This window comes from Gobio gobio (assembly GCF_949357685.1).
Source record: "Gobio gobio genome assembly, chromosome: 8".
NCBI lineage: Eukaryota > Metazoa > Chordata > Actinopteri > Cypriniformes > Gobionidae > Gobio > Gobio gobio.
In genome coordinates, this window is record NC_137114.1 from 22,438,876 (window position 1) to 22,466,464 (window position 27,589).

At 43.9% G+C, this 27,589-nt stretch overlaps 1 protein-coding gene across 1 annotated transcript in view; it reads left to right on the forward strand.

Annotated features, from left to right (window-relative positions):
* The window catches only part of nphs1 (NPHS1 adhesion molecule, nephrin), a gene marked incomplete at its 5' end in the record, with an annotated part of 142,577 nt that overhangs the window by 61,031 nt on the left and 53,957 nt on the right, over positions 1-27,589 (forward strand). The window contains 7 exons of the mRNA XM_079823686.1: positions 13,634-13,805; positions 14,325-14,482; positions 17,390-17,531; positions 18,067-18,191; positions 18,296-18,464; positions 23,186-23,315; positions 24,112-24,284. Of these exons, the coding sequence (XP_079679812.1) occupies positions 13,634-13,805; positions 14,325-14,482; positions 17,390-17,531; positions 18,067-18,191; positions 18,296-18,464; positions 23,186-23,315; positions 24,112-24,284 (1,069 nt within the window). The remainder of the gene's footprint in view (positions 1-13,633; positions 13,806-14,324; positions 14,483-17,389; positions 17,532-18,066; positions 18,192-18,295; positions 18,465-23,185; positions 23,316-24,111; positions 24,285-27,589) is intronic.

The following is a 27,589-nucleotide window of genomic DNA, read 5'->3' on the forward strand; positions in this document are numbered from 1 at the left end:
TACACATCCTCTCGTCTGAAGGGACTGTTCGGCAGACAGGCCCTGAGGCATGGCAACGAGATGCAGCTTTTCATTCCGTTCTCAGGGAACAGAGGTTACATACGTAACCTGAGACGTTATTTGTAATGCGCTTACTCCCAACACTGAACACATACCCGGACGCCTTACATCGGTGCTCGCCTTCAGGGAGGCCTGGCTAAGGCCTTCCAACTGACAGCAGGCCTTCAGGGAGGCCTGATGAGGCCTACAAACTAATAGCCGGCAGGCTAGCTGTCTGGATGTAAAGAACATCGGTATTTGCCTTCAGGGAAGCCCGATGGGGCATCCTACCTGATAGCAAGCCTCTAGGGAGGCCTAATGAGGCCTACCACCTCACAGCCTGCCAGGCTATTTAACCAGATGCCAACATCGGTACTTATCTTCAGTGAGGTCTGGTGAGGCCTTCCAACTGATAGCATGCCTTTTAGGGAGGCCTGGTGAGGCCTTCCACTTGACAGCCGACCTTCAGGGAGGCTTGATGGGGCCTAGAACCTGATGGCCAGCAGGCAATTCTTCCCGATGCCGAACATCGGTACCTGCCTTCAGGGAGGCCGGGTGAGGCCTTCCACCTGACAGCCGAACTTCAGGGAGGCTTAATGGGGCCTATACTCTGATAGCCAGCCGGGCTAGTTACCCCGATGCCATACATTGGTACTTGCCTTCAGGGAGGCCTGGTGAGGCCTACCCTAATAGCAAGTCATGCTAGCTGCCCAAGCATCCTACCCCGGGGGCTCACCTTCAAAAAGAAGCCTAGCGAGGCCTTCTATCTGATAGCAAGCCTACTAGGGAGGCCTGGTGAGGCCTACCAGCTACTAGCATTTACCATGCTAACCGTCAAGTGACTGAGACTCAGAGCACTCCTCCAGAGAGGCCTAGAGGGGCCTGCCAACTGACAACCATTATGAAAATTGTCAGAGTAACAAAAGAGACCCTGGTGGCTCGTCCTCACGGAGGGCTGATGAGGCCTACCAGCTGATAGCCAGTCAGGCTAGCCGTACCGATGTCAAATATCGGCACTCGCCCTCAAGGAGGCCTGATAAGGCCTACCACTTGATAGCAAGCCATGCTAGCTATTTCCTGAGTATCCAACTCTGGAACTCGCCTCGAGGGAGGCCTGGTTAGGCCTACCACCTGATAGCAAGTTACAACTGACTGCCATGAAACTCTTGACAGTTAGACTACTGGCTGACCAATAACTACCCATTGCACTGCTATGGGGACTAGCCCTCAGGGAGGCTTTGTAAAGCCTACAAGCTGGTAACGAGTCTTAACAATAGTCAACGTATCTGGGAAGCATACCACACCAATTCACACAAACTGGGGCCGCCCACAGGAGGCCTTTTAGGCAGCTACCTGGTCGCAACTGCTGTGAACCCAGACATTAGCAAAAACGGGCTGCTCTGACCGAGCGACTCTCACATGAGAGGAGGCTGACAACACAGGGATGGTATAAAGGCTCAGATTCACGTAGTGAGCAGCCAGAGGTGACAGTGCCTCAGCAACGCACCTCCAACATCCATACAGCCTAGGCCAAGTAAGCAAATATGCCCAACTGAAGCTCCAGCGTCAGTCTCTAGTAAACACACTCTAGAAGAGACAAACTACTCTAACCTGCGGTGGCTTAAGGGAACCGAAGACACATAGTAAAAACCCTAAGTGGTAGCATTCTCCCAGAAGGACGTCCTACCGCTTAGTACTCCGCTAACATTTCTGTAGAAATGAGCGGCGGCCTCAACACAACTCTCACCATGAGAGGAGGCCTTAACTACATACATATGATACCATGAGCGGTGGCCTACCTCGCAATATCTTGACCGCCAAGGGAAAGCCAACACACGCTCACCTCCACAGCCCAGCTCCTGGTGCTGCAATAAGCCACCTACAGGGGGAAACTTCAGTTAACTCCTCCTTCCTAATGGTTGCGTAAACCCACACTCTATACAGGGAACAAAGGTCTGTAAGAAATACATATTTTAGTGTTATCACACAAAATAGACCACTCTCACCTGTGGCGTGTATAGCGAAGACTCACCGCACAGTTCTCATAAGACCGCGGTGTTCTACCGCCCTTGCATGCCAGAAAGGGGCGCTCTCACTGATCAAGCCAAGGCGGGCCACCCCAGGCCTGATGTAAGAAGTGCCTGGAGAAACGCTCTATGAAGAAAAACTATGAGGGATCCTTCTTCCTACGGGAGACCCGCCTCTTTTGCGACCAACTCCTATGAGGGGGCGCACAAAAGGCAATACTGGCACTCTGGCCCTGTCTCCAGCCCTCAGGCCATGACGGGCCAGGCCATGACGGGCCAGACCCTCCCGCCTACCTGGGCGCGGATCTGGATCTCAGCAGTACGCAGGTTAAACGCTGCCGAACGCGCCTTCGCCTCTCCAAACATTTATTGAAGAGTTTGCAAGTCAAAACCGGCAAATTGTGGAGAAAGCCCTTTCCTTTCTCCAAGATATACGCCGAGGTTGACCACAGATGTCTCTCCGAGGCCACCATCGCTGCCCACGATCAGCCGACCTCGGCAGCTGCTTTGCTTGGTGGCACGGAGAGCTAGACCTATGGTGCGGCGCAGTTCGACCACCGCATCAGGGGTTAAAAACCTACCCCTGATCGAGATCCCCCAGCAGATCTGCCTGACCAGTACGCCTGAAACACAGCCATGGTGTGAAAAGCAGCACCAGCATGACCTGCGGCCGTGTATGCCCTGCCATTAAAGCACAACGTGATTTAGAGGGGTGGATGGCAGAGTTTGAGCTCTCCGTGTTGATGCCCAACAAAATGCGAGAAAAGTTTGCAAACGTTCCTCATCAATCGGTAGCATCAACACATATCCATATTCCCCTATCCCCTCGACATCAGCGAAGTTAAAACGCTGATGTCGATGAATATTGGGTCGAATATGGATTCTTCCACGCCCTCTCGATCTCTGTAAGAAAATCAGGAAGGAATGGAAGGCCCATCTGAGCTGATGGTTTATGGCCAAGGAGAAATCGATCGTGCAATCTATCACGAGCGATCTCTCCTCTAAAGCGCCAACATGGCAGCCGCAGCCTGTCTGCAGCACGTTCCATAACATTCATCAGCTCAGCATACACGGTCAGGGTGACTGAGAAGATTCATACCACTCTCACCAGCCATCCCTAAGAGCACTTGCTGATAAGTCTCGTTAGCCGCCAGATCGTCCGAGAGGAATATAACCTCTCGCGACGATCGGCGAGCTGCATCTGAGAAAAACCCATGATGCATGCCAGCGCTCAGCCTCAGCATGAGCGGGACAGCATCATCCAGTCCCAGATGCCAAACTCTCTTCCCTCAAGAAGAAAGCCAGACTAGAGTGGAGCGATCTCAGATTGAAAACCGCTCACTCTTACACACAAACAACTTCAAATTAACTGACTGTGCATGCTCTTGATCCCAGGCAGTATAATACACACTTGTGCATTAAATAATGAATTTGTATTACCTTAACTCGTATAGCACTTCAAACAAACAGTCCCTGAAGACGAGAAAGATGTGTATGTGTTGGCAAGGCACCCTTATATACTTCCGGGTCGCACATTGATGACATCATGGGCTGTCGCCGGTCAATAGGATTGACTTGATTCGATAGTAGCTTCAGACACCTGTCACGCTGGAGGCGTTCCCCACAGCGTCAGCTGATGCAGCAAGAGTTCCCTTTTGAAAGGGAACAAGAGTTACGCAATCAGATAACTTTTTCAAGTAGTAGTAGTTAAGGGATAGTTCACCCAAAAATTAAACTTACCCCATGATTTTCTCACCCTCAAGCCAATCTAGTTGTATATGACATTCTTCTTTCAGACGAATCAAATCTGAATCATATAAAAAAAAGTCCTGGCTCTTCCAAGCGTTATAATGGCAGTAAATGGCAGCCCAAAAAAGTGCATCCATCCATTATAAAAGTAGTCCAGACGGCTCCGGGGGAGTTAATAATGAGCTTCTGAAGTGAACTGATGGGTTTTTGTAAGAAAAATATCCATATTTAAAACGTTATAAAGTAAAATATCTAGCTTCAGACTCTATTCAACTTACGAAAAAAGTGTATGGTATGTGTTTTAAGGGTTAATGCATTAAAAATACAATTAGTTACTTTTTCAGGGAGTAACTTAATATTGTAATGAACCACTTTTAGAAGTAGCTTTCCCCAACACACAATACTTTTGTTAAAATATTTATTCATTAACGTTAGTTAATGCAAATTCAACTTTGTTAGCTCATGTTAGCTCAGGCCTATTAAATAATATTAGCAGATCCAACTTTTTTTTTTAAATAATGCATTAGTAAATGTTGAAATTAAAATTAACCAAGAATAATAAATGCTTTAGAAATTTTTGGAGTGTTGGTTCATGTTAACTAATGTTAACAAATAGAACCATATTGTAAAGTGGTGCCGTTTAAGCATTTTTTTTTCTCTCTAAAAATATCTTAACATTTTAACATCAAGACATTGTAGTCACTGAGGCTAATCAGACACATTGCCTGTTACATTTAACAAATATGTTGTAAATGCTCTATGCTTAGTTGCAGACCTTCCCCCAATAGCACAGGATACCCCGTTACCAGAGTTACCATCAGATAACACTTGGTTTACGACTCAAAGGAATGTGCAGAGAGCTGTGCAGAGAGCTGAGGCTCTCACAGTCTTTCTGAAAAGGACAAATAAACCATCTTAAACTCATATAGCCTATATATAACCACTTGAGAAATATATAAACATATATCCATCTCATGATTTGTTTTTATAGGGTTTGGTCTATGTGTTAATTCAATCTCTGTTGGATTTATGTTTCAGAAATGCATTCTATGGTTAACGAAAATCATGTGTATGGCATGTTTGGTGTCTAGTTGAAATTTAGAGATCTGAATGATTGTGTATATAATATGTCGATCCTTGTGCAACATATTAGTATTCCAAAAAAATTTAATAGTTCCTTCATCAAGCAACCAATCTCCAAATGATCTGCTTGAGACAAAGGGTCGTAAAACTTTCCCTCCAAGAGCCTGAATACGATTAGCTCACTGACCTTCAAGGCGGGATTTCTCCCAAAAGCTTAAAAGAGAGAGACAGATCTGCCCACAGGCTCTTTTCTCTCCTACCTCTGGACCAAAATGAGCAGGCCAGGCAGATAAGGCCTGCACACACAGAACCATGTGTGTGTGTGGAACAGGAAACCTGATGCAACCATACACTCTAAAAAAAAAAAGGCTCGTAATCATAGGGGAACCTTTTTTAGTGCTATATAGCACCAATTTTGGTGCTTCAGTGGTTCTTCAGCGGTTCTTCAGAGGTGCTATATAGCACCTTAGTCAAAGAACCGGTGAAGAACCTCTGAAGAACTGCTGAAGAACCTCTGAAGAACCGCTGAAGAACCACTGAAGCACCAAAATTGGTGCTATATAGCACTAAAAAAGGTTCCCCTATGATTACGAGCCAAGAACCATTTTTGGTGCAATATAGAACCTTTTTTTTTTAGAGTGTACGGTCACGGGCCAGTAGGCCCAAACTCTGCACGCCATGTGCAACTTCCTCAACCTCGATGGAGTCGAAGCAACCATGCAAGTTCACCATCGTTCCTTCGCTCAACACGGAAGGAAACGATCGCAACCGCAAAACCATAGGACGGAACCATTGAAACTTTCTCCTGCGATTTCACCTCGGACAGTCTTCTACAGCTCAGGCTAAATGCAAGTAAAGTACGAAACACAAACCGCTGTGTAGTTAGTAAAATGGTAAACTCCTTTCCTCAGACAAAGGAGCTTATCAGGGATGGTTCTTCCCAGGTTTTAGACTCTTTGGATAACTTAATCCATTTGTACTGACCTGGTTCTTCTTCTAACTTTACCTCTTGCCACGTATGTTTTGTGTATGGATGTTTTATGTTAGTTTTAATCTGGTCCGCGCTTTAGTTAATAAAGTTTGTGCACGATATGTCTGGTCCTGACTCCCTGCCTGCAAAAAAAGTGTCCCTTAAATGATCAATCTTGTTATGCGCTCTAGGCGCTTATGTAATTACAAAGGAATAATTATTTTTCTGTGGCCATTTTCTTAGAATTAATTAATAATCAATAGTGAATGTTCATAGGATGAACTGATTGATTGATCGTAATGTTAATGTTGCTACATCAAGTTAATCTATTTAACTGATTCAAATATTCATAATCAATAATAATGAATAATCATAATGAGTTATTACTAATTATTAATATTTCCACTCTGAGCTAATTCGCTACAACATTATATAGACATAAAGATATTCTTAATGTATACAACATTTAATATTCAGTAGATTATGTCAAATATGAAATGATGAAATGATTGTATGGTACAGTAGAGTCAAGAAGTTTAAGACCTCTGAGGTCGGAGAAGCCAAAATCATTATTTTTGTGTGGAGGATTTGTTTAAAAGTAGCTATTAAGTGAATTTGATAGCTTATCTAACATATGTAATAGTTCACAATCCAAAAAGTCTAAAAAGTTATGGGACACCAAAGTGCCTTCATAGAAAGTGCCACTTAGATAAAATGGTCCAAATGTTACATTAAGCAGGTAGCTGTTAGGTGAAAAATTATGGGCTGCATCATTCAACCATGTGAGAGCTGATTACCAAAATGCTTTGCAGGCCAATTACCATGAATGTAATGCCAGAGTAAGGTCACAGTGGAACACAGGTTGCTAAAGTAATTTAAAGCTAGCTAGATTCTGGCAGGTGCACCAGTGGTTTTATATTCTTTATATTTTCCCAACCTCAGATATTATGAAGCATTGGCAAACTCAAACAACTTAATAAATGTGATGCAAAGCTTCAGTGCCACTGAAAATTCTGCTGAGACTGTGTCAGAGGACTAACTCAAGATAACAGCGTGCATTAGTTCACAAAGGGACTGTGCTGAGAGCACAGAATGAACAAAAGCAATGCTTTTTTATAAAGGCCATTCAACGCTTCTTAAAGACAGTCTGAGAGTGGCTCTCGGGTAATGTTAAGTGGACTGCCCTTGTGTAAACTCTTCTCTTAAATAGGACATTAAGAAACTATGGTAAATGTATATATATATTGTCACGGGGTGAGGAATCACACGACAAGGCAGGTTGAGTGCAAAAGGCCCCGGAGGGTGGATTTTATTTACAGTGCTCGTGAGGGTGAAAACAGTCAGTGAGCCGGTGCGTGGTGGCTGGTGAATCCTCGTGCTCGGTGGTGCTCAATCCTGGTGGCAAGTGGGTGTCACAACGTGCTCCTGTGAAGTGGGCTGTCGGTCACTCGCTGCTTTCTAGGAGAACAATAAAGAGAGAGGTTAGTCCAGCAGTGCATTCAGCTCGAGACCAGAGTCTTTCTGTCTGCTCATCCATAGCTGCTTATATGCCTCCGGGCTGATGAGGTGCAGCTGTGACCGATCAGCCCATGGTGATGACGTGCAGGTGTGTTGTTGCCAGGGCGACGCTGATTCCTCTGGGTGGACTCGTCACATCCCCTCCCCCCCAAGCGTCGTTCTGGTCCTGCGAACATATGGAGACAGTAGGGGTGAAACAAAGGGAGGGTGGGGAATGACCCCTGACAGACCTGCGTAAGCTGTCCATATCCTTGAGAGGCCGTCGGCATTCGCGTTGGCGGCCCCGGCCCGATGACGTACCTCAAAGTGGAAGTCCTGGAGCGCTAGGAACCAGCGAGTCACCCTGGCGTTGGTGTCCTTGGCGCGGGCCATCCACTGAAGGGGCGCATGGTCGGTGACCAGGGTGAACTTGCAGCCTAACAGATAGTACCTGAGCTCCAGGACTGCCCACTTGATGGCCAGGGCCTCCCTCTCGACGGCGGCGTACCTCGTCTCAGCCGGGGACAGCTTCCTGCTGATGTAGACGATCGGATGCTCCTCACCTTCCTGGATTTGGGACAGGACGGCTCCCAGTCCTGTGTCAGAAGCATCCGTCTGCAGCAGGAAGGGGCAACCGAAGTCTGGAGCGCGGAGTACCGGCGACGACGTCAGGGCTGTCTTGACCCGGGCGAAAGCCTCCTCGAGGGCTGGGGTCCAGCAGACTTTCTCCGGCTGCCCCTTCCTGGTCAGGTCTGTCAGGGGGGCGGCTAGAGAGGAGAAGTTGGGGATAAAACACCGGTAATACCCTGCCAACCCCAAAAAGGCCCGTACCTGGGTCTTCGTCTGCGGTCTTGGGGCGGAGTGGATGGCCTCGACTTTCTTCTCCTGGGGCTGGATGAGGCCCCTCCCGACTCGGAAACCCAGGTACTTGGCCTCGGAGAGGGCTAGGTGACACTTGCAGGGGTTGGCAGTGAGTCCAGCCCGCCGGAGCTCCGAAAGCACCCTCCGCAGACGTTCCAGGTGGTCTCCCCATGCCTCGGAGTGGATGATGACATCATCGATGTAGGCCGCCGCGTTGGCCTGGTGGGGCCGTAGGATGATGTCCATCATCCTCTGGAAGGTCGCGGGGGCCCCGTGCAGGCCGAAGGGAAGGGTCCGGTACTGCCAGTGGCCACTGGGGGTCGAGAAAGCAGTCTTGGGTTTAGCGGATTCAGAGAGTGGTACCTGCCAATAGCCTTTGGTGAGGTCCAAGGTGCTGATGTACCGGGCCCTTCCCAACCGATCCTGTAGCTCGTCGACCCGAGGCATGGGGTACCCGTCGAATTCGGAGACTTCGTTCAGGCGTCGGAAGGAAGCGGTTCGTTCAGGCCTGATACTTAAGGCCGCTACTTGGTCCCGGGTCCCCACCCACTTCTTCAGGAGGTTGATGTGGTAGAGTTGCTCTGTCTGACGTCGTCCCGGCTGCCTCAGACGATACGTGACTGGCCCAATCCTTTCGATCACTGTATAGGGTCCTTTCCAGGTGGCCAGGAACTTGCAGGCAGAGCTGGGGACCAGGACCATGACGCGGTCTCCCGGCTGGAACTCCCGTGGTTGGGCTGCCCAGTCGTACCGGCATTGCTGCACCTGTTGAGCCTTGCTGAGGTGTTCCCGGACTAATGGCATCACCCGGTCGATCCGTTCCCTCATCTGGCGGACGTGCTCAATGAGGGGCAGGCTGCTGCTTCCAAGCTTCTCGGGCGATGTCCAGGAGCCCTCGTGGTTGGCGGCCGAACAGAAGCTCAAAGGGGGTGAAGCCAGTTGAGGCCTGGGGTACTTTGCGGATCCCGAAGAGCACATAAGGAATCATGAGGTCCCAATCCCGCTTATCCTCCGCCGCCACACGTCTCAGCATCTGCTTGAGGGTCTGGTTGAACCTTTCTACAAGCCTGTCCGTCTGTGGGTGATAGACTGTGGTCCTCAACTGCTTCACCCGCAGCAGCCTGCAGAGATCTGCCATTAGCCGGGACATGAACGGGGTACCCTGGTCAGTCAGTATCTCCGCTGGTATGCCAACCCGGCTGGCCAGCAGGAACAGCTCCTGGGCGATGTTCTTCGCTGTGGCCTTGCGGAGGGGAATCGCTTCGGGGTACCGGGTGGCATAGTCGACGATGACCAGGATGTGTTCGTGGCCACGGGCAGACTTTGGCAACGGCCCCACTATGTCCATCCCAATCCGCTCGAAGGGCACCTCAATGATGGGCAGCGGAATGAGTGGGCTGGGGGGAGGAGTCCTGGGCGACGTAACTTGGCAGGTCGGGCAGGCCTGGCAGAACCTCTTCACCTCGGCCTCCAGTCCCGGCCAGTGGAACCGGTCACGGATACGTTGGGCGGTGTTAGCTGCCCCGAGGTGACCTGCCATGGGATGGGAGTGCGCCAACTCCAGGATGGTTTCGGTCTTGGTCCGAGGAACAACTAGCAATTTTTTTTCCTCCCCCCTCCGCTGTGCGACACAGTATAGCAGGCCCTTCTCAACGACAAAATGCGGGAGAGGATGGGGCCGTGGGAGGACGTCTTTCCCGTCGATGTTCCGCACTTGGGACCAGCAGTGCTTCAGGCGATCGTCCTCCCGTTGTTCCTTGGCGAATGAGCCCCCTCCAGCAGCCTGCTGATATACATCAAAGAAAGGATTAGTGGATTGGGAGGGGGACTCACCATCTCTCCCGCTGTCGGAGGCTAGTAGCGCCGGTCGGCGGCGGGGTCCTTGCGGCCATCTCCGTCTTCGACGGTTCCCCTCCTGGCTGACAGGCTGAGTGGCGGCGGTGAGCAGAGCGTCAAAGCCCGGCCAGTCTCTCCCCAGCAGTACGGCCACCGGAAGGTCCTCTACCAGGCCGACTTCCACCGGCCAGGTACCTTGGGGCGAAGAGATGGTGACTCGACGGGCCGGCACTTGGCGAGTGTCTCCATGCACACACGTAATGGGGAGGAAGCTCTTCTCGCCTCTTCGGGGCCCCCACAATCTTGACTGGATGAGGGTGACCGTACTGCCGGAGTCCAGCAGGGCTCTGAAGTGTCTTCCCTCGATCACCACGTCTGCTTCCGGGGCTCCCGATGGCATCCGCTGGTGGACGATGCAGCCTGCCAGCCACGCACGCGGAGGCGGCATGGGTTCGGTGCTGGGCATGGGCTCGTCTCGCGGCGGGGGAACCGTCGGCCTGCTTACTGGTCGCGAGGTGCCTTCGAGCAGCCGTCTCTCCTGGACCACCCTCCGGGTGGAGGATGGCATCCGCCAGCTCGATCGCCTCCACGAGTTCCGCGGTGTTGGCCGGGTTTTTCATTCCGACCGCCTGCCGGATGGAACGGGGAAGAGCACACAGGAGGCGATCGACCACCACCCGTTCCGCTACCTGAGCTGCCGTGGGACTTCCTTCCATCAGCCAATGGTGAGCGATGCGTTTAAATTCGGCGGCTTGGGCACGGGCTGACACACGAGGCTTGAATTCCCATTCATGAAACTGTTGGGCGGCACAGATGGATGAGAGACCCAACCTCGCCAGGATTTCACACTTGACTTCGTCATAATCCTCAGCGATCGCACGGGGAAGTGAAAAATAAGCCCGCTGGGCTTCTCCAGTCAGCAAAGGTGCCAGCGCGCGTGCACAATCGCCCTCTGGCCATTCTTCGCTCTGAGCAGTGGTCTCGAAGACCTGCAGGAAAGCCTCCACGTCATCATCCGCCGTCATCTTCGGCAGCAGGCGGGTGGCTTGGGCACGCGGATCAGGTAGCGGAACGCGCTGGGCGGCGGCAACACGGATGGCGGTAAGTTCTTCTTCCGTCCTGCCCAGGCGGGTGGCGAGATGTTCCGCGATTTGTGGCTGGCGGATGCTCACCTCCGTGAGGCTCTGCAACACTTCCTCCATCTTCGGGGAGCGAGCGTGCCACTTCCGAGTCCTGTCGTGCAGAAAACAAACAAACAGAAGATTAGGATTTTGGGTGCGGTGAACTTGTCGGTGATTCCTCACGCTTCTGCCCGCATTCTCCACTAATGTCACGGGGTGAGGAATCACACGACAAGGCAGGTTGAGTGCAAAAGGCCCCGGAGGGTGGATTTTATTTACAGTGCTTGTGTAAGGGTGAAAACAGTCAGTGAGCCGGTGCGTGGTGGCTGGTGAATCCTCGTGCTCGGTGGTGCTCAATCCTGGTGGCAAGTGGGTGTCACAACGTGCTCCTGTGAAGTGGGGTGTCGGTCACTCGCTGCTTTCTAGGAGAACAATAAAGAGAGGGGTTAGTCCAGCAGTGCATTCAGCTCGAGACCAGAGTCTTTCTGTCTGCTCATCCATAGCTGCTTATATGCCTCCGGGCTGATGAGGTGCAGCTGTGACCGATCAGCCCATGGTGATGACGTGCAGGTGTGTTGTTGCCAGGGCGATGCTGATTCCTCTGGGTGGACTCGTCACAATATATATATATATATATATATATATATATATATATATATATATATATAACATATTATATATTTATGTATATATATATATATATATATATATATATATATATATATATATATATATATATATATATATATATATATATATATATATATGTGTGTGTGTGTGTATGTGTATCTGTGTGTGAATGATTAAAATCAGCAAGCCTAAGGGAAAGCTGAGAGCTGCAACCAAGAACTTTATTAAACGTCTGTGTTTAGAGACAGAGAGAAGACATCAAGATTTAAATAATTTGCAAGTGAAGTCTAGGCAGCCGAATCTACTTTTCAATTCATGTAGTGTCCCGCAGACAGACTCACAGTGGAGACTCTCAGTTTACTTTGATAAAATGTGTCAGTCCTGACATCTCTAATAATTTTCAGCTAATGCAAATGTTAGCGTCTGCAAAGGGGTTGACTGGATGACTGATTTCAGACACAAATGTGTTTTTCTAGACCTACCTACCTATCTATCTATCTATCTATCTATCTATCTATCTATCTATCTATCTATCTATCTATCTATCTATCTATCTATCTATCTATCTATCTATCTATCTATCTATCTATCTATCTATCTATCTATCTATCTATCGTTTATTGGCAAAATTGACAGACTTTCAGCTATTTGCAATTAACAAATCAAAACTAATTGGAATAGCTCAACACAACAAATGTTTCAAGTGGTTTCCCCAAATTTAGCCCAACACCCTTTTGCTGTTATGACCGGCTGCAAAAGAGATGTGTAACCAGACACCAGTTTCTGGCAGCGTTCCTGAGGAATCGTCACCCATTCCTCATGAGCAATTCTTGGGTTTGTGTGCTACAACAGCCTTCTTCAAGTCCCCCTAGAGATTCTCTATGGGTGTTCAAGTCAGGTGACTGTGATGGCCACTGTAGAACCTTCCAGGAGTTCTTCTGCAACCAAGCCTTGGTGGGATCATTGTCCTGCTGGAAGGTCCAATGACGCCGAAACTTCAGCTTCCTCACTGACAACATGACGTTTTCTCCTAGGATTTCCTTCAATGAATCCATCTTGCCTTCCACACGCTGCAGGTTTCCTGTGCCAGAGGGTGCAAAAAAGCCCAAGAGCATCACCACGACACCACCATGCTTAACTGTAGGCAGAGTGTTCTTTTCAGATGCTTCATTATTCTTCCTTCAGACATACCGCTGATCCATAGGGTCGAAATGTTCCAGTTTTGTTTCTTCGCTCCACAGAATCCCAAAACTTCTGTGCCTCATTTAAATGATATTGAGCAAATTGTTTTGCTTTTGGGTTAGTAGTGGTGTACGTCTTTGCTTATGTTATGAAAAAACACATATGTTTAGTACTCGCCTTACTGTGCATGTTGTAACCTCAGTGCCTGTTGCAACCAAGTCTTGCTGCAGGTCTTTTGCAGTCACTTGAAGGCTTTTCTGAACCCACCTTCTCAGAAATCTGGTTGCAGCCATTGATAGCTTCCTTTTTCTGCCCTGTCCAGGTAGTTTAACCACTGTTCCTTTAACTTTGAACTTGCAAACCATGCTTTCAACAGTGTCTCTGGGAACATTTAGGACCTTCACTATCTTGTTGTATCCTGTTCCTTGTTTGTGAAGGGCAATTATATATTGTCTTAACTTTTGGACTATACTTTGCCATATTTCTAACATGTGAAACTCAACAAACCCCTAGCCTAGCCTAGCCTAGCCTGTCTGTCTGTCTGTCTGTCTGTCTATCTATCTATCTATCTATCTATCTCTTGTTCTGTCTTTCAGTCTGTCTGTCTCTCAGTTTGTGCCATCTTTTCTCTTTCTCAGAATGGAGAAGTCCTGTCCACTAGCTGGGAGGTGGACGTTGTGTCACGTAGGTCCAGTAGCGTGTTGAAAATGGAGGTGAAGCCAGAGGACAATCATGCTGTGCTGCAGTGCGAGAGCGTCAACCAAGTTTCTCTTTCACCAAAGTCCCTCACTCGCACTCTTACCGTCTTCTGTGAGTAGTCAATAAAAATGTATTTTAAAAAACCTTTGCCCAAAAACCCATCAAACTTCTAAGAAGGCCAAAAGCCTGTTGTTTTCAGCATAGTCTTCAAACAAAAGCTTGATCTTTCATGACACTGTCACTTATTAGCCAATTATACATGGCTGTATAATGGCTGACAAGTAAATCAGGTCAATACTTGCTGCTACTCGCAGTTTCTGTAATCTTTCATTAACAGAGGATGGTTTGTTACAGTCTTGTCTACATGTCAAATAACCATGTCTTATCTCAAATCTACTTTCATTGGCACATACGGGTTATTGAGAATACATCCGAGTGCACACAAAAACTGATACCAATGATCAGATAGATCATTATTTCAGTAGTGTAAGAGGATCATGAGAACGTATTTTAATGTCCTCAAATCCTTTGTGGCATGACTAGCGTGTTTAAACAATTTGCTGGGAAGATATGCTGACTGTCCATTTATCTTGCTTCTCTTTCTGTTGTGGTAATCACTTTTTCTCACAGTTGAGCCAGCTGAGGTAACGTTACTGGGCTCCTTTGAAGCTGTAGAGGGACAGGAGATCAATCTGTGCTGTTCCACGTCTTCTAGTAATCCGCCAGTCCACATCCGCTGGTGGCTTGGGTTTAAGGAGCTCAACAGAACGGATGTTACCATCTCTGAGGTATTTAACCTAACACTTAACAGTCAAGGTAGAGGACGTGGAAACTGTTCTCTTACAAAAATGGCCATAGTAGTTTCTAAAAATTAATTATAATTAAAACAGTTTTTTTAGTTGGCACTCTGTTTCCGTCTTGCTTTTGAAAGGTCCATCAACAATACAAACTCCCATCTAAACACTCACACGAACCATCTCACCAACAGCGAAAGGCTTTGTGAGGTGTAGCGCTTGATTAAAGGAATATTTTTCAATTATTGTGTGAAATAAAGCCGGCGAGCCTTGAACCGAGAGTGATTCAAAGTCTCCATCAAGACTGTGCTTTTACTTTAGATTCTATTAGTTACTACATAATATTCTGTGAGATCAGGGGCTTTTAGAGTCTCTCTTTTTTTTAATCTCCAGCTCTTCCTCTCCAGAGGTTGATTTGAATGAAACATAAGTGAATAAAAGCCAACCCGAGGCTGCTCGGCGCTTCACAGGACACTCCTTGTTCATTTGGAGGTGTTTTACATCTGATCTTTCATTTACATGTTGGTGTTAATTTATTATTTTCTTTTTTTCTCTCTGAGCTACTCTTTATGATATTTTCTAATAGTTTGGCCATAATTAACCGTGAAGTCTGGGTCAACTCTCTGAGCAGCTGTAAATTAGAGCTTAGCAAATGATCAGAATTAAAAATTCTGCCAATTATAGTCGGCATGAAACAGAAGCTGCTATCATCCTTTCTTCCCTATTGTGAGATAAATCAGAGTGAAACAATCTCTTTTTTTTTCCGTATATGGATTTCAGAATTTCCGACCTAAAGAGTATGACCCACATGAATTGCTTAAATCTGAGAAAAGGCTTCTGCTTTCACGGCGGCATCTGCGAGGGGACCCTTATGCTTGCCACATACTTGAATATTTTAAGCTTGATTTTGGGCCTGATTTGCACCCCCCAACAATAGGAGGTGCGTGGCCCAATTTGAGGCTTGATGCAACTGACTTTTTGTCAGAAAACGTCTCAATTGTGAAAAATCATTAGGATTATTTTACTGCACCCAATCGTGTTGGAGCCTCCCGATCCAAAATCTCTTGATCAGTCTGCCTCGGATGGGATACCCACATTAGCCAATGAGAGCAAGCAAGCTTCACCAACCGGATGTTGCGTGCTTTCTATAGCTGAAACATGGCAGCCACAAACATGTCACGAAAGTGGGGTCTAGCATCATGTAACGTCTGCATGCATTAGCGTTAACCAGATTTGCTAACTCACACTGAAAAGTGTATAAGCCACATTCATAGCGTCAAGTTTGAAGTCACTTTTGATCACGCAAGTCATATTGTGTGTGGAATTGTCACTGTGTAATCGATACTACAATCGGCAGGTGTGTGGTCTCGCGGTCTGGCCAAATCATCTAGTGTGCGTTCGGAGGATTATGTTAAAAATCTGTTAAAACTGTCCTGTGGTCTCCCACGGTTTTAAAATTGGTTAAGATTTGAAAATCGTCTAGTGTCCCAGGCTGTAGCTTGTTAGCCAGGGTTCAAAGCGTCAAACGAGAGAAAAGAATCTATACGGAAGTGATTTAAACTGCAAAAAACAGGCTCCAGAAGGGAGCAGAATCTCATTGAGCCCCATGTTAAATTGCCCAAATTTACAGCAGAAAAAACATGTTTACAGCCTGGTACAAATTGTGGTTTTGGTCTATACAGCTAATTTTGCCCTTCATGACAACTGAGGGGGGTGATTTTTTTTTTTATAACTAAACTAAATTACAGTATTTGATACACTGCCGATTTTGCAGGTTTCCCTACTTACAAAGCATGTAGAGGTCTGTATTTTTTGTCATAAGTACACTTCAGCTGTGAGAGACAAAAATCGGAATCTAAAACAAAAATCCAGAAAATCACATTGTATGATTTTTAAATAATTAATTAGCCTTTTATTGCATGACATAAGTATTTGATAACCTACCAACCAGTAAGAATTCCGGCTCTCACAGACCTGTTAGTTTTTCTTTAAGAAGCCCTCCTGTTCTCCAATCATTGTATAAAAGACACCTGTCCACACACTCAATCAAACAGACTCCAACTTCTCCACAATGGCCAAGACCAGAGAGCTGTGTAAGGACATCAGAGATAAAGTTGTAGACCTGCACAAGGCTGGGATGGGCTACAGGACAATAGGCAAGCAGCTTGGTGAGAAGGCAACAACTGTTGGTGCCATTATTAGAAAATGGAAGAAGTTCAAGAAGATGATGTTCAATACTAGACAAAGACCATGACAAACGTGAGGGCTTAAATACACTGAGACTAAATGACAAGACAAGGGACACCTGTGAACACTGATTAACCAATGAACCAATCACATGACACAACACATGAGGGCATGGGAATCACATGACAAGACCAGGAAGTGCATGGCAGTGAACAAAGCAAACTAAGAAACAAGACAGTGAACATGATAAACCAAGAACATGAAACATGAACATGAAAAAACACCCTGTGACACTAAAAGTCAAGGCCTATTTTCAACACTTTCCCCAGAAGGACACAGAAATCAGATGATTTATACTGTCAATTTGTGTCACTAATATATAGTCTACTAATTTAACTTGTGACTGTGCCACACATTCATATGTTTATGCTTTTTAGTGCGATAGTAGAGCCACATTGTATTCCAATGCTTTTGTTTTTAATAACCATGTGTCAAATCACATGGACTACAGTATTTCTGATCAAACATTTGATGCACAAGGTCAGTTTCGAAAATGTGTACCATCAAAGAGAGTGAATCACGGTGGTATAATTTAATGTTTGCCATCTTGTGTGCAACGAGTATTCTTATGTTTCCTTATAATGGCTCGTTACGAGGACCATATATTCTGCTCAGTAAAAATGAAAGGTCTCATATGAAATATTTGTGTTGCAGGGGGATAATGGTGGGATGATGACGATGTCTAACTTGACGCATAAAGTGTCACGTGAAGACAACGGTCTTCCGCTGACTTGTGAGGCGTTCAACAAAGGCACCCGCTTCTCTAGTGTGCGATCTGAAGAGCTCATCGTCTACTGTGAGCGACCACTGGTATTTTATCTGTCATTTAGGTAGAATGATCCCTGATAAATTAATTATATTAATTCAGTAGCTTAACTGGTGCAACATATTGATAGCAATGCCAAAGTTAAAGTTGTGATTCCCATGTAACATATACACTACAGTTTGTTTGTCTGTTTGTTTGTGGAGTAGACTGGAGTAATGATGCTGAAAATGTAGCTTTGCCATCACAGGAATAAATTACATTTTAAAGTGTATTCAAATAGAAAAAATGTATTTTAAATGGTAATAACATTTCTCAATATTACTGTTTTTACTGTACTTTTTGATCAACTAAATGCAGCCCTGGTGAGCATAAGAGCCTTATTTCAAAAAACATTTAACGATTATTAACAAGACCAAACATTTGAACTGTAGTGATTGTTGAGAAAATGTATGTCTTGAATTAATTGTAATTTGGATAAAAGCTTATATAAAATAAATAAATCGATGCACTATTGCTGACTGGAATATTAGTTCTGTTAATGTCTGTTTGTCTTATTTTTACTTAGATCCTCCTCAGAAGGTGTGGTTAGATGCTCCTCCACCAAACGTCTTCTTACACTCGGGTACATCTCTTCGTTTAGTCTGTTTCTCGAGTGGTGGAAATCCCACAGGTCAGCTAGTGTGGTTGAAGGTGTGTAGTGGTATGAACGTTTTTGTTGACGGGCTTGTAACAAGTATGTTTTGTTATTTCTGCCATTAAATATTCCTATGTGTCTGTGTGTGTGTAAACTACAGAACAATAAAGTCGTGCCAACCGCATCGAAGCAGGTGTCTTCAGAGCGTGGTGTGTCACGAGATCTTCTTCTCACCCTCCAGCCCAGTGACAATCTGGCCACTTACCGCTGTGACTCCTCCAACAAAGCCAAGAAAGTTCTCTCCGCTCAAACCAAACTCAGGGTTCTGTGTATGTTTCTAAAACCCACTCACATGATACTCTGATGTGTACATGCGGAACCATATAAGTTTGTTGGGGTAGCATGGTGTAGGGCCTACTTCTAAACCTCCTAAATACATGAGGGTTTTTCTTGTAGATAATGATTACCATATACCACAGATGAGCCAAAACATTATGATGTTTTGCTGTTATAGCAATATGCTGTTGGTCCTCCTCGTGCTGCCAAAACAATGCCGACCCACAGAGGCATGAACTGTACAAGACCCTTGAAGGTGCCCTATGGTGTCTGGCGCCAAGACATTAGCAGCAGATCCTTCAAGTCCTGTAAGTTGCGTGGTGGAGCCGCTGTGGATTGAACTTGTTGGTGTCCCACAGATGCTCAATTGGATTGAGATCAGGGTAATTTGGAGGCCAGGGCAACACCTTAAGGTGTTGGAGCATTACACTGTGGCAAGGAGCATTACACTGCTGAAAGAGCCCACTTCCACCAGGGAACACCATTGTTATGAAGGGGTGTCTGCGACAATGTTTAGGTAGGTGGCACGTGTCAAATTTACATCAACATGAATGGCCGGAATCAGGGTTTCCCAGTAGAACATTGCCCAAAGCATCACACTCCCTCCACAGCTTCATCGTCATCCCACAGTGCATCCTGATGCATCACTTCCCCAAGTAAACGGTACAACGTTCATGGCCATCCACATAATGTAAGCGAAAACAGGACCCTTCCGACCAGGCAACCTTCTTCCACTGCTCCAAGGTCCAGTTCCGACTGCTCGCGTGCCCATTGTAGGCGATTTTGACAATGGGCATCGTGGCACTCTGATTTAACTGCGCTTTGCAGCCCTATACGCAGTAGAGTGTGATTCACTGTGTTGTGACACATTCCTCCCATAACCATCATTAAAATTTTGTGACAGTAGACCTTCTGTTGGCTCGGACCAGACAGGATAGGCTTCGTTGCCCTCGTGCATCTGTGAGCTTTGGGCGCCCAACACTCTGCCGCGGGTCCTCACTGTTTTAGAGATACTCTGACCCAGTCGCCTTGTTAGGAGATGATCAACGATATTCGCTTCACCTGTGATTGGTCATAATGTTTTGGCTCATACGTGTCACTTACTAGATGTCATGCAACAAATGATAGAACAATGTCAAACACATTAATAGCACAATACAATGATAAATACATGAAAATGACAAATACATAAATACATGAAGCATTTGTTGTTTAAAATGTTCCAAAAGGTTTATTTTTCAAATAAATGCTGTTGAAATACTTTAAAACTTTTGATTTATTAAATAATTCTGAAGAAAAGCAGCACAATTTCCAGAAATATATAACTGTTTCCAACATTGATAATAATCATATATGTTTACTGAGCAGCAAATCATCATATTACTGTAGAATGATTTCTAAAGGATCATGTGACACTGAAGACTGGAGTAATGATGCAGAAAATTCAGCTTTGCATCACAGGAATAAAAATATTTTAAAATATATGAAAATTAAAAACATTTAATTAAAATTATACGGTGGCTGAGAGAGCTCAACTGAAGAAACATGCAAATAGAAAAAACACCAGCAAATAAAGAAACATCTTCATCAGTTTTGCAACACGTGCTGCAAACGTTCACAACACAACCAAATACAGAAACGCTGCAAACGTTCACAACACAACCAAATACAGAAACGCTGCAAACGTTCACAACACAACCAAATACAGAAACGCTGCAAACGTTCACAACACAACCAAATACAGAAACGCTGCAAACGTTCACAACACAACCAAATACAGAAACGCTGCAAAAGTCCACAACACAACCAAATACAGAAACGCTGCAAACGTTCACAACACAACCAAATACAGAAACGCTGCAAAAGTCCACAACACAACCAAATACAGAAATGCTGCAAAAGTCCACAACACAACCAAATACAGAAACGCTGCAAAAGTCCACAACACAACCAAATACAGAAACGCTGCAAAAGTCCTCAACACAACCAAATACAGAAACGCTGCAAAAGTCCTCAACACAACCAAATACAGAAACGCTGCAAAAGTCCACAACACAACCAAATACAGAAACGCTGCAAAAGTCCACAACACAACCAAATACAGAAACGCTGCAAAAGTCCACAACACAACCAAATACAGAAACGCTGCAAAAGTCCTCAACACAACCAAATACAGAAACGCTGCAAAAGTCCACAACACAACCAAATACAGAAACGCTGCAAAAGTCCACAACACAACCAAATACAGAAACGCTGCAAAAGTCCACAACACAACCAAATACAGAAACGCTGCAAAAGTCCTCAACACAACCAAATACAGAAACGCTGCAAACGTTCACAACACAATCAAATACAGAAACGCTGCAAACGTTCACAACACAACCAAATACAGAAACGCTGCAAAAGTCCACAACACAACCAAATACAGAAACGCTGCAAAAGTTCACAACACAACCAAATACAGAAACGCTGCAAAAGTCCACAACACAACCAAATACAGAAACGCTGCAAACGTTCACAACACAACCAAATACAGAAACGCTGCAAAAGTCCACAACACAACCAAATACAGAAACGCTGCAAAAGTCCACAACACAACCAAATACAGAAACGCTGCAAAAGTCCACAACACAACCAAATACAGAAATGCTGCAAAAGTCCACAACACAACCAAATACAGAAACGCTGCAAAAGTCCACAACACAACCAAATACAGAAACGCTGCAAAAGTCCACAACACAACCAAATACAGAAACGCTGCAAACGTTCACAACACAACCAAATACAGAAAAGCTGCAAAAGTCCACAACACAACGAAATACAGAAATGCTGCAAAAGTCCACAACACAACCAAATACAGAAACGCTGCAAAAGTCCACAACACAACCAAATACAGAAACGCTGCAAAAGTCCACAACACAACCAAATACAGAAACGCTGCAAACGTTCACAACACAACCAAATACAGAAAAGCTGCAAAAGTCCTCAACACAACGAAATACAGAAAAGCTGCAAAAGTCCTCAACACAACCAAATACAGAAACGCTGCAAAAGTCCTCAACACAACCAAATACAGAAACGCTGCAAACGTTCACAACACAACCAAATACAGAAACGCTGCAAAAGTCCTCAACACAACTAAATACAGAAACGCTGCAAACGTTCACAACACAACCAAATACAGAAGCGCTGCAAAAGTCCTCAACACAACCAAATACAGAAACGCTGCAAAAGTTCACAACACAACCAAATACAGAAACGCTGCAAACGTTCACAACCAAATACAGAAACGCTGCAAACGTTCACAACACAACCAAATACAGAAACGCTGCAAAAGTCCTCAACACAACCAAATACAGAAACGCTGCAAACGTTCACAACACAACCAAATACAGAAACGCTGCAAAAGTTCACAACACAACCAAATACAGAAACGCTGCAAAAGTTCACAACACAACCAAATACAGAAACGCTGCAAAAGTCCTCAACACAACCAAATACAGAAACGCTGCAAACGTTCACAACACAACCCAATACAGAAACGCTGCAAAAGTCCACAACACAACCAAATACAGAAACGCTGCAAAACTCCACAACACAACCAAATACAGAAACGCTGCAAAAGTCCACAACACAACCAAATACAGAAACGCTGCAAACGTTCACAACACAACCAAATACAGAAACGCTGCAAACGTTCACAACACAACCAAATACAGAAACGCTGCAAAAGTTCACAACACAACCAAATACAGAAAAGCTGCAAAAGTGCTCAACACAACCAAATACAGAAACGCTGCAAACGTTCACAACACAACCAAATACAGAAACGCTGCAAAAGTTCACAACACAACCAAATACAGAAACGCTGCAAACGTTCACAACACAACCAAATACAGAAACGCTGCAAACGTTCACAACACAACCAAATACAGAAACGCTGCAAAAGTCCTCAACACAACCAAATACAGAAACGCTGCAAACAACACAACCAAATACAGAAACGCTGCAAAAGTTCACAACACAACCAAATACAGAAAAGCTGCAAAAGTCCACAACACAACCAAATACAGAAACGCTGCAAAAGTCCACAACACAACGAACGCTGCAAAAGTCCACAACACAACCAAATACAGAAACGCTGCAAAAGTCCACAACACAACCAAATACAGAAACGCTGCAAACGTTCACAACACAACCAAATACAGAAAAGCTGCAAAAGTCCACAACACAACCAAATACAGAAACGCTGCAAAAGTTCACAACACAACCAAATACAGAAATATGCATGTGTTGTCAAACTGATGAAGATGTGTTCTTAATTTGCATGTGTTTTCTTCAGTTGCAGCGCGTTGAGCTCTCTCAGCCACCGTATAATTATAATACATTTCACAATATTGAAGTTTTTGCTGTATTTAAAATTGTGATGTTTTGTCTAAAATACTAAGTGACCTAATAAGGTTTCAAATAAATCTTCAACAAGTACAACTATTTAATGTGTGCAGTAAATAGAATTATCAAATAATCTTAATATTTGTATCAATCATATGGGGATTGTTCATGGATGGGGTTAGAACTCTTTGTCTCGTGAGTTAGGATAAAAGTATTTGGTAAATGTCTATTTGCATGTTGGATACGCCTTAAAATGAGGATACACTATGGCAATCCCCACGCACATTCTAATGAGATGTTCTTTGTATTGTCCCTGGATCAGTTCCCGCAGTGAGCGTGAAGATCGTGGTCAAGCAGAAGGAGCTGCGCAGGGGTCAGACGCTTGATCTGGACTGCCTGGCTGGCAGCAGCAATCCCACTGCGAATATCAGCTGGAGTTTGGGTCCCATCATGTACTCAAACACTCACTTATACATACAAATGTCACCACATCATTCCACACATTCACAGATACACACTCACAGCTAATACTGTATTCCACAGCCCAATAGACTGCAGAGCATTGACCCTTAGTTCATAAAACGCAGGCAAATACATCATTTTCAGTCTCACTGGAATGCATTTCAGATGAATTTGGCTCTAAAATTACCCAGGTAGTTTGTTTAATGCTGAGAAATGTGCAGTAATAGATGACTTGTGATGTGTGTATCTGTAGAAAAAGAGCAGACTTTGTGCAATAGGCTGATAGGCAGTTTGTAATCCATCTCAAGACCTTTTTTTTTTAACTGTATTAGATTTCGACTGGCAGCTGGTGATCACTAAGTCATTACCTTGTTAGAGTCTGTCTCTGGTGCTGTCAATATGTAGCCATTTTGGGGGGAAAAAAACTTTACATCAGTTGTGAGCAGATCAGCTTTATTTTTTTTATTTTTTTTACCAGCCAAGCCAAACGTTATGGCTCAGCTTTTATTTCTAAAGAAATCCAGCTATAAAACTACAGTGTTTGTGAGCAGAGGAGTGGTCTGTTTCAAGTATTATAGGGCTTCAGTTTTGTCGAATGGTCCCCACGGGACCCTAACGCATGTCGGGCAAACAAAAAGATTTCACAGCAGGTGAACGCTGTTACTGTGGAAGGCTTTATCGAATATTCATAGTCTATTTTTGCAGTGTTTCTCCAAGGGGATGTTTTTGAAATTCTACTTTGTATGAAATATCCATGAGAAATAACGTTGTAAGCTTCTCTCTCAGGCTGAAAGGAGTTGACCAGGCTCCTAAAAAGGCTGAATTTGGTGGGATGTCCCGAACCAGTAAGCTGTCCCTCACTCTTGACTCCTATCACTGGAGGAAAAGGATCACCTGCCAGGCCTTCAGTAATGTGCTGTCCGAGGGTGTCAACAACTTCTACAGTCTGAATGTGCTCTGTGAGTTTTTTTTCTGTGTGTGTGTGTGTGTGTGTTTTTACTCTGATCTGACTGTCCGCTGACTGCAGATCAGTATCTAATCAAAAAAATCGCATGATATGCAAATGAAATTGACCCTAACTAATTGCACATATCAGTAGATAATTTATTAAATAATTAGCTGGAGCTGAGTAAAGCACTGAATAGACATTACAAATAGTGGCTTTAGAAGTCAATTTTGTACATTTTTTTATTTACATATTATTGATCATGTCATTTTGTCAGCCTTAGCAAATTTAATTATTTCTAATGGGATAATGACCAGGCTTCTGACTGGCACACATACATTTCAGCACATCACCACATCACCAGTGGTTGCCCATACAACTTAGAGTATAGAATTAAACATTTTAATTTAGGGTTTTTTTTATTATTACATAATCTTAAACTGAGTTGGTGCATCCACACAAATCAGCGAGACTGCTCAGATCGGGACATTTAAGATTGCTGTCTGAGTCCGTCTCTAGGTCCAGACTGAAGTACCGTGGAGATCGAGCTTTTGCTATTTCTGGCCCGACACTTTGCAACAGTCTCCCTGTAGCCATTCAAATCTATGCATTAATCCTATTTATTTGAGCAGATGAGGATGGTTTAACCCTTGTGCATCAATTAAAAAAAGTTACACATACATTTGGGAGCACAGACTTAAGTTGGTCTCATTTTAAAGAAGACCCATGGCAGGTAATTTTTTAAGTAAAAAAAAAAAGAAAGTTATATAGGTTTAAGTTCATGAAAATGATTTATGAACATTGTTGTTTATAAAATATATATTTTATAAATATATATTTTATATATATATATTATATAAACTGCTAAAAAATTTGAGGTTGATATCTCAGAAAAAGAGCTTTCAGTAAAATTGTGTGGTACACACAGTGGTTGGATTTGTGATTTGCAGTTGAGTTTTTCTCTCTCAAATATTACACACTTACAAACCACACTCTGCACATCCATACCATCACACCCACACAATTATAGCTTTGGCTCTATATTATGCAGAAGCATAAAACGGGAAATAAGTGAGTATTTGCTTTATAGGCCAAACCTAAGAAAATTAGCCTGCCAAGCCAGACCCACATCAAGATGTTGGGTCTGGAAACTCACCATTGACAGGGCTCAATCCGAGGGGCGGGATAAATGGTTGTCTTTCAAATTCCCTCTGCACGCAATTGGATAGCGCCATGAGCGCCACAACCAACCAGAGCGAAGAAGAAGGTGAAGCCGAGCTAACGTTAGTTGATAGACTTTCGCCGTATCCGGTCGGCAAAACTTCAAACACATCTTCTTTTGACAAGTAACAAGGAATAACAAGTCTTCCAGAGTCGCGGCCATAGCCGATTCAAAAGACTTCTTTGTTTACGAGTAGCACACAGAACCTCTGCAACTCTGCCGTGACGTGCCGTCGTTATGTTAAACCCGCCCACCGACTCTGCACACGCTGTGATTGGCCTGACCAGAGTTTGGTTTTTCCAGCTCTCAGGTTTACCGAGAGTTGCTAGACTACACTCGCGGCAAAATCAAATTTCTGCTGCTAGGGTGCGTCTAGATTTCTAGGCTATAAGACAATGGTACCATTTGCTAAAAAAAATAAAAAATGTAAATGTTGAAGCCAAAAGAATGAAATCCTATTAACAAAGATCTATTAATTTTATAGTTAGATGGCCCTGGTATTATAAAATTGCAGTTGTAATGAGTTTCAATGGAGACGTTTGTGTCCTTAAAGGATTAGTTCACTTCAAAATGAAAAGTTCACTTTAAAATGAAAACACTCCATCTTCAACTTCAAAATCCTCCGACATCATTGTTTTACCTTTTTTTTTTTGTTGCTAAAGGGCGTTTGTATTAGTCTTCACATGTGCACTTTGTAAACACGGGGGCGGTGCTTCTGCCTACGTCTAGTGTGACGTTTTCGGGGTGATTACATAATCACTGGCACGCCACAGAGCGCAAGATAAGCAATTTAGGTTAAAAAGTATATACATTTTTTTTTGTGAAAATGACCGATCATTTTGCTAGATAAGACCCTATTCCTTGTCTGGGATTGCGCAGAGCCTCTAAAGCCCTTTGAAACTGCTTTGTTTTGGACCTTCAACATTTTGGTTGCCAAAGAAGTCAATGTTGTGGAGAAAAATCCTGGAATGTTTTCCTCAAAAAACTTAATTTCTTTTCGACTGAAGAAAGAAAGACATGAACATCTTGGATGAGACAGGGGTGTGTAAAATATCAGGATATTTTCATTTTGACTAATCCTTTAAGGTCCTGAGTGTAACTATTTTGCATACCTAGTGTAAAATAGATTTATTAAAGGAAATGGGGGTGAAATAGTAAAATTTCTATAAAAATACACACTTGTGCCAAAATGTATGTAGTTGGAATTAATAGGCAAAAAGATCAACAACAACAACAACAAAAAACCTGAAAAAGACTAAATGTCCATAAGGAAGCACAATAAATCAAATAGTTTTATAGTATTGTTTTGTACATTTTTATATGTATTTATGTCTTCTATTTTCTTAAGATGTGTTTTCTTAAGAAATGAAATACAAATAAATTAAATAATCTATTGAATTATAAATAAATACATAAAATAAATAAATGCAATGATTGGATAATTTACTTATTTACTTTATTTACCATATATCCCATAAATGAATTAAATATATAAATGATCCTGTTATTTATTTATTTTTTATTTAGAAATAATGTGTTGACTGATTTATTATTTATATATAAATAAATAAATAAATAAATAATAGGATAATTTACTTATTTATTATCCTGTATATACCATACATTAATTAAGTAAATAAACAAATTATCCCATTTATTATTTTATTATTATACATTTATTATTATTACAAAAAGGGATTATTTATTTATTATCCCATTAATTACTTATTATTATTATTATTATTATTATTATTATTTATTTTTATCCAGTAATTGATAGCCTTAGTTTTAACATGAGTTTGGTTGCTGTAGCTTTCTGGTATGAAGATGGAAGATATATTGTTATTTTGCTCTGGCAAGCATTCCGATGAACGTTTGAATGAGTCTATTTCTGCTAATGCTTATGGCGAGTATATGGTGTTTTGTGTGTGACTGCGTGTGTCTTTGTGTCTGCAATGATTATGGTTTGACTTTGATGTTGTTTTGTCTGATCCAGCCAGCCACCTCTTCAAAGCCTGACACGCTTTGTGAGCATGATGGAATGTCAGTGTGTGTGTGTGTGTGTGTGTGTGTGCGTGAGTGTGTGTGTGTGTGTG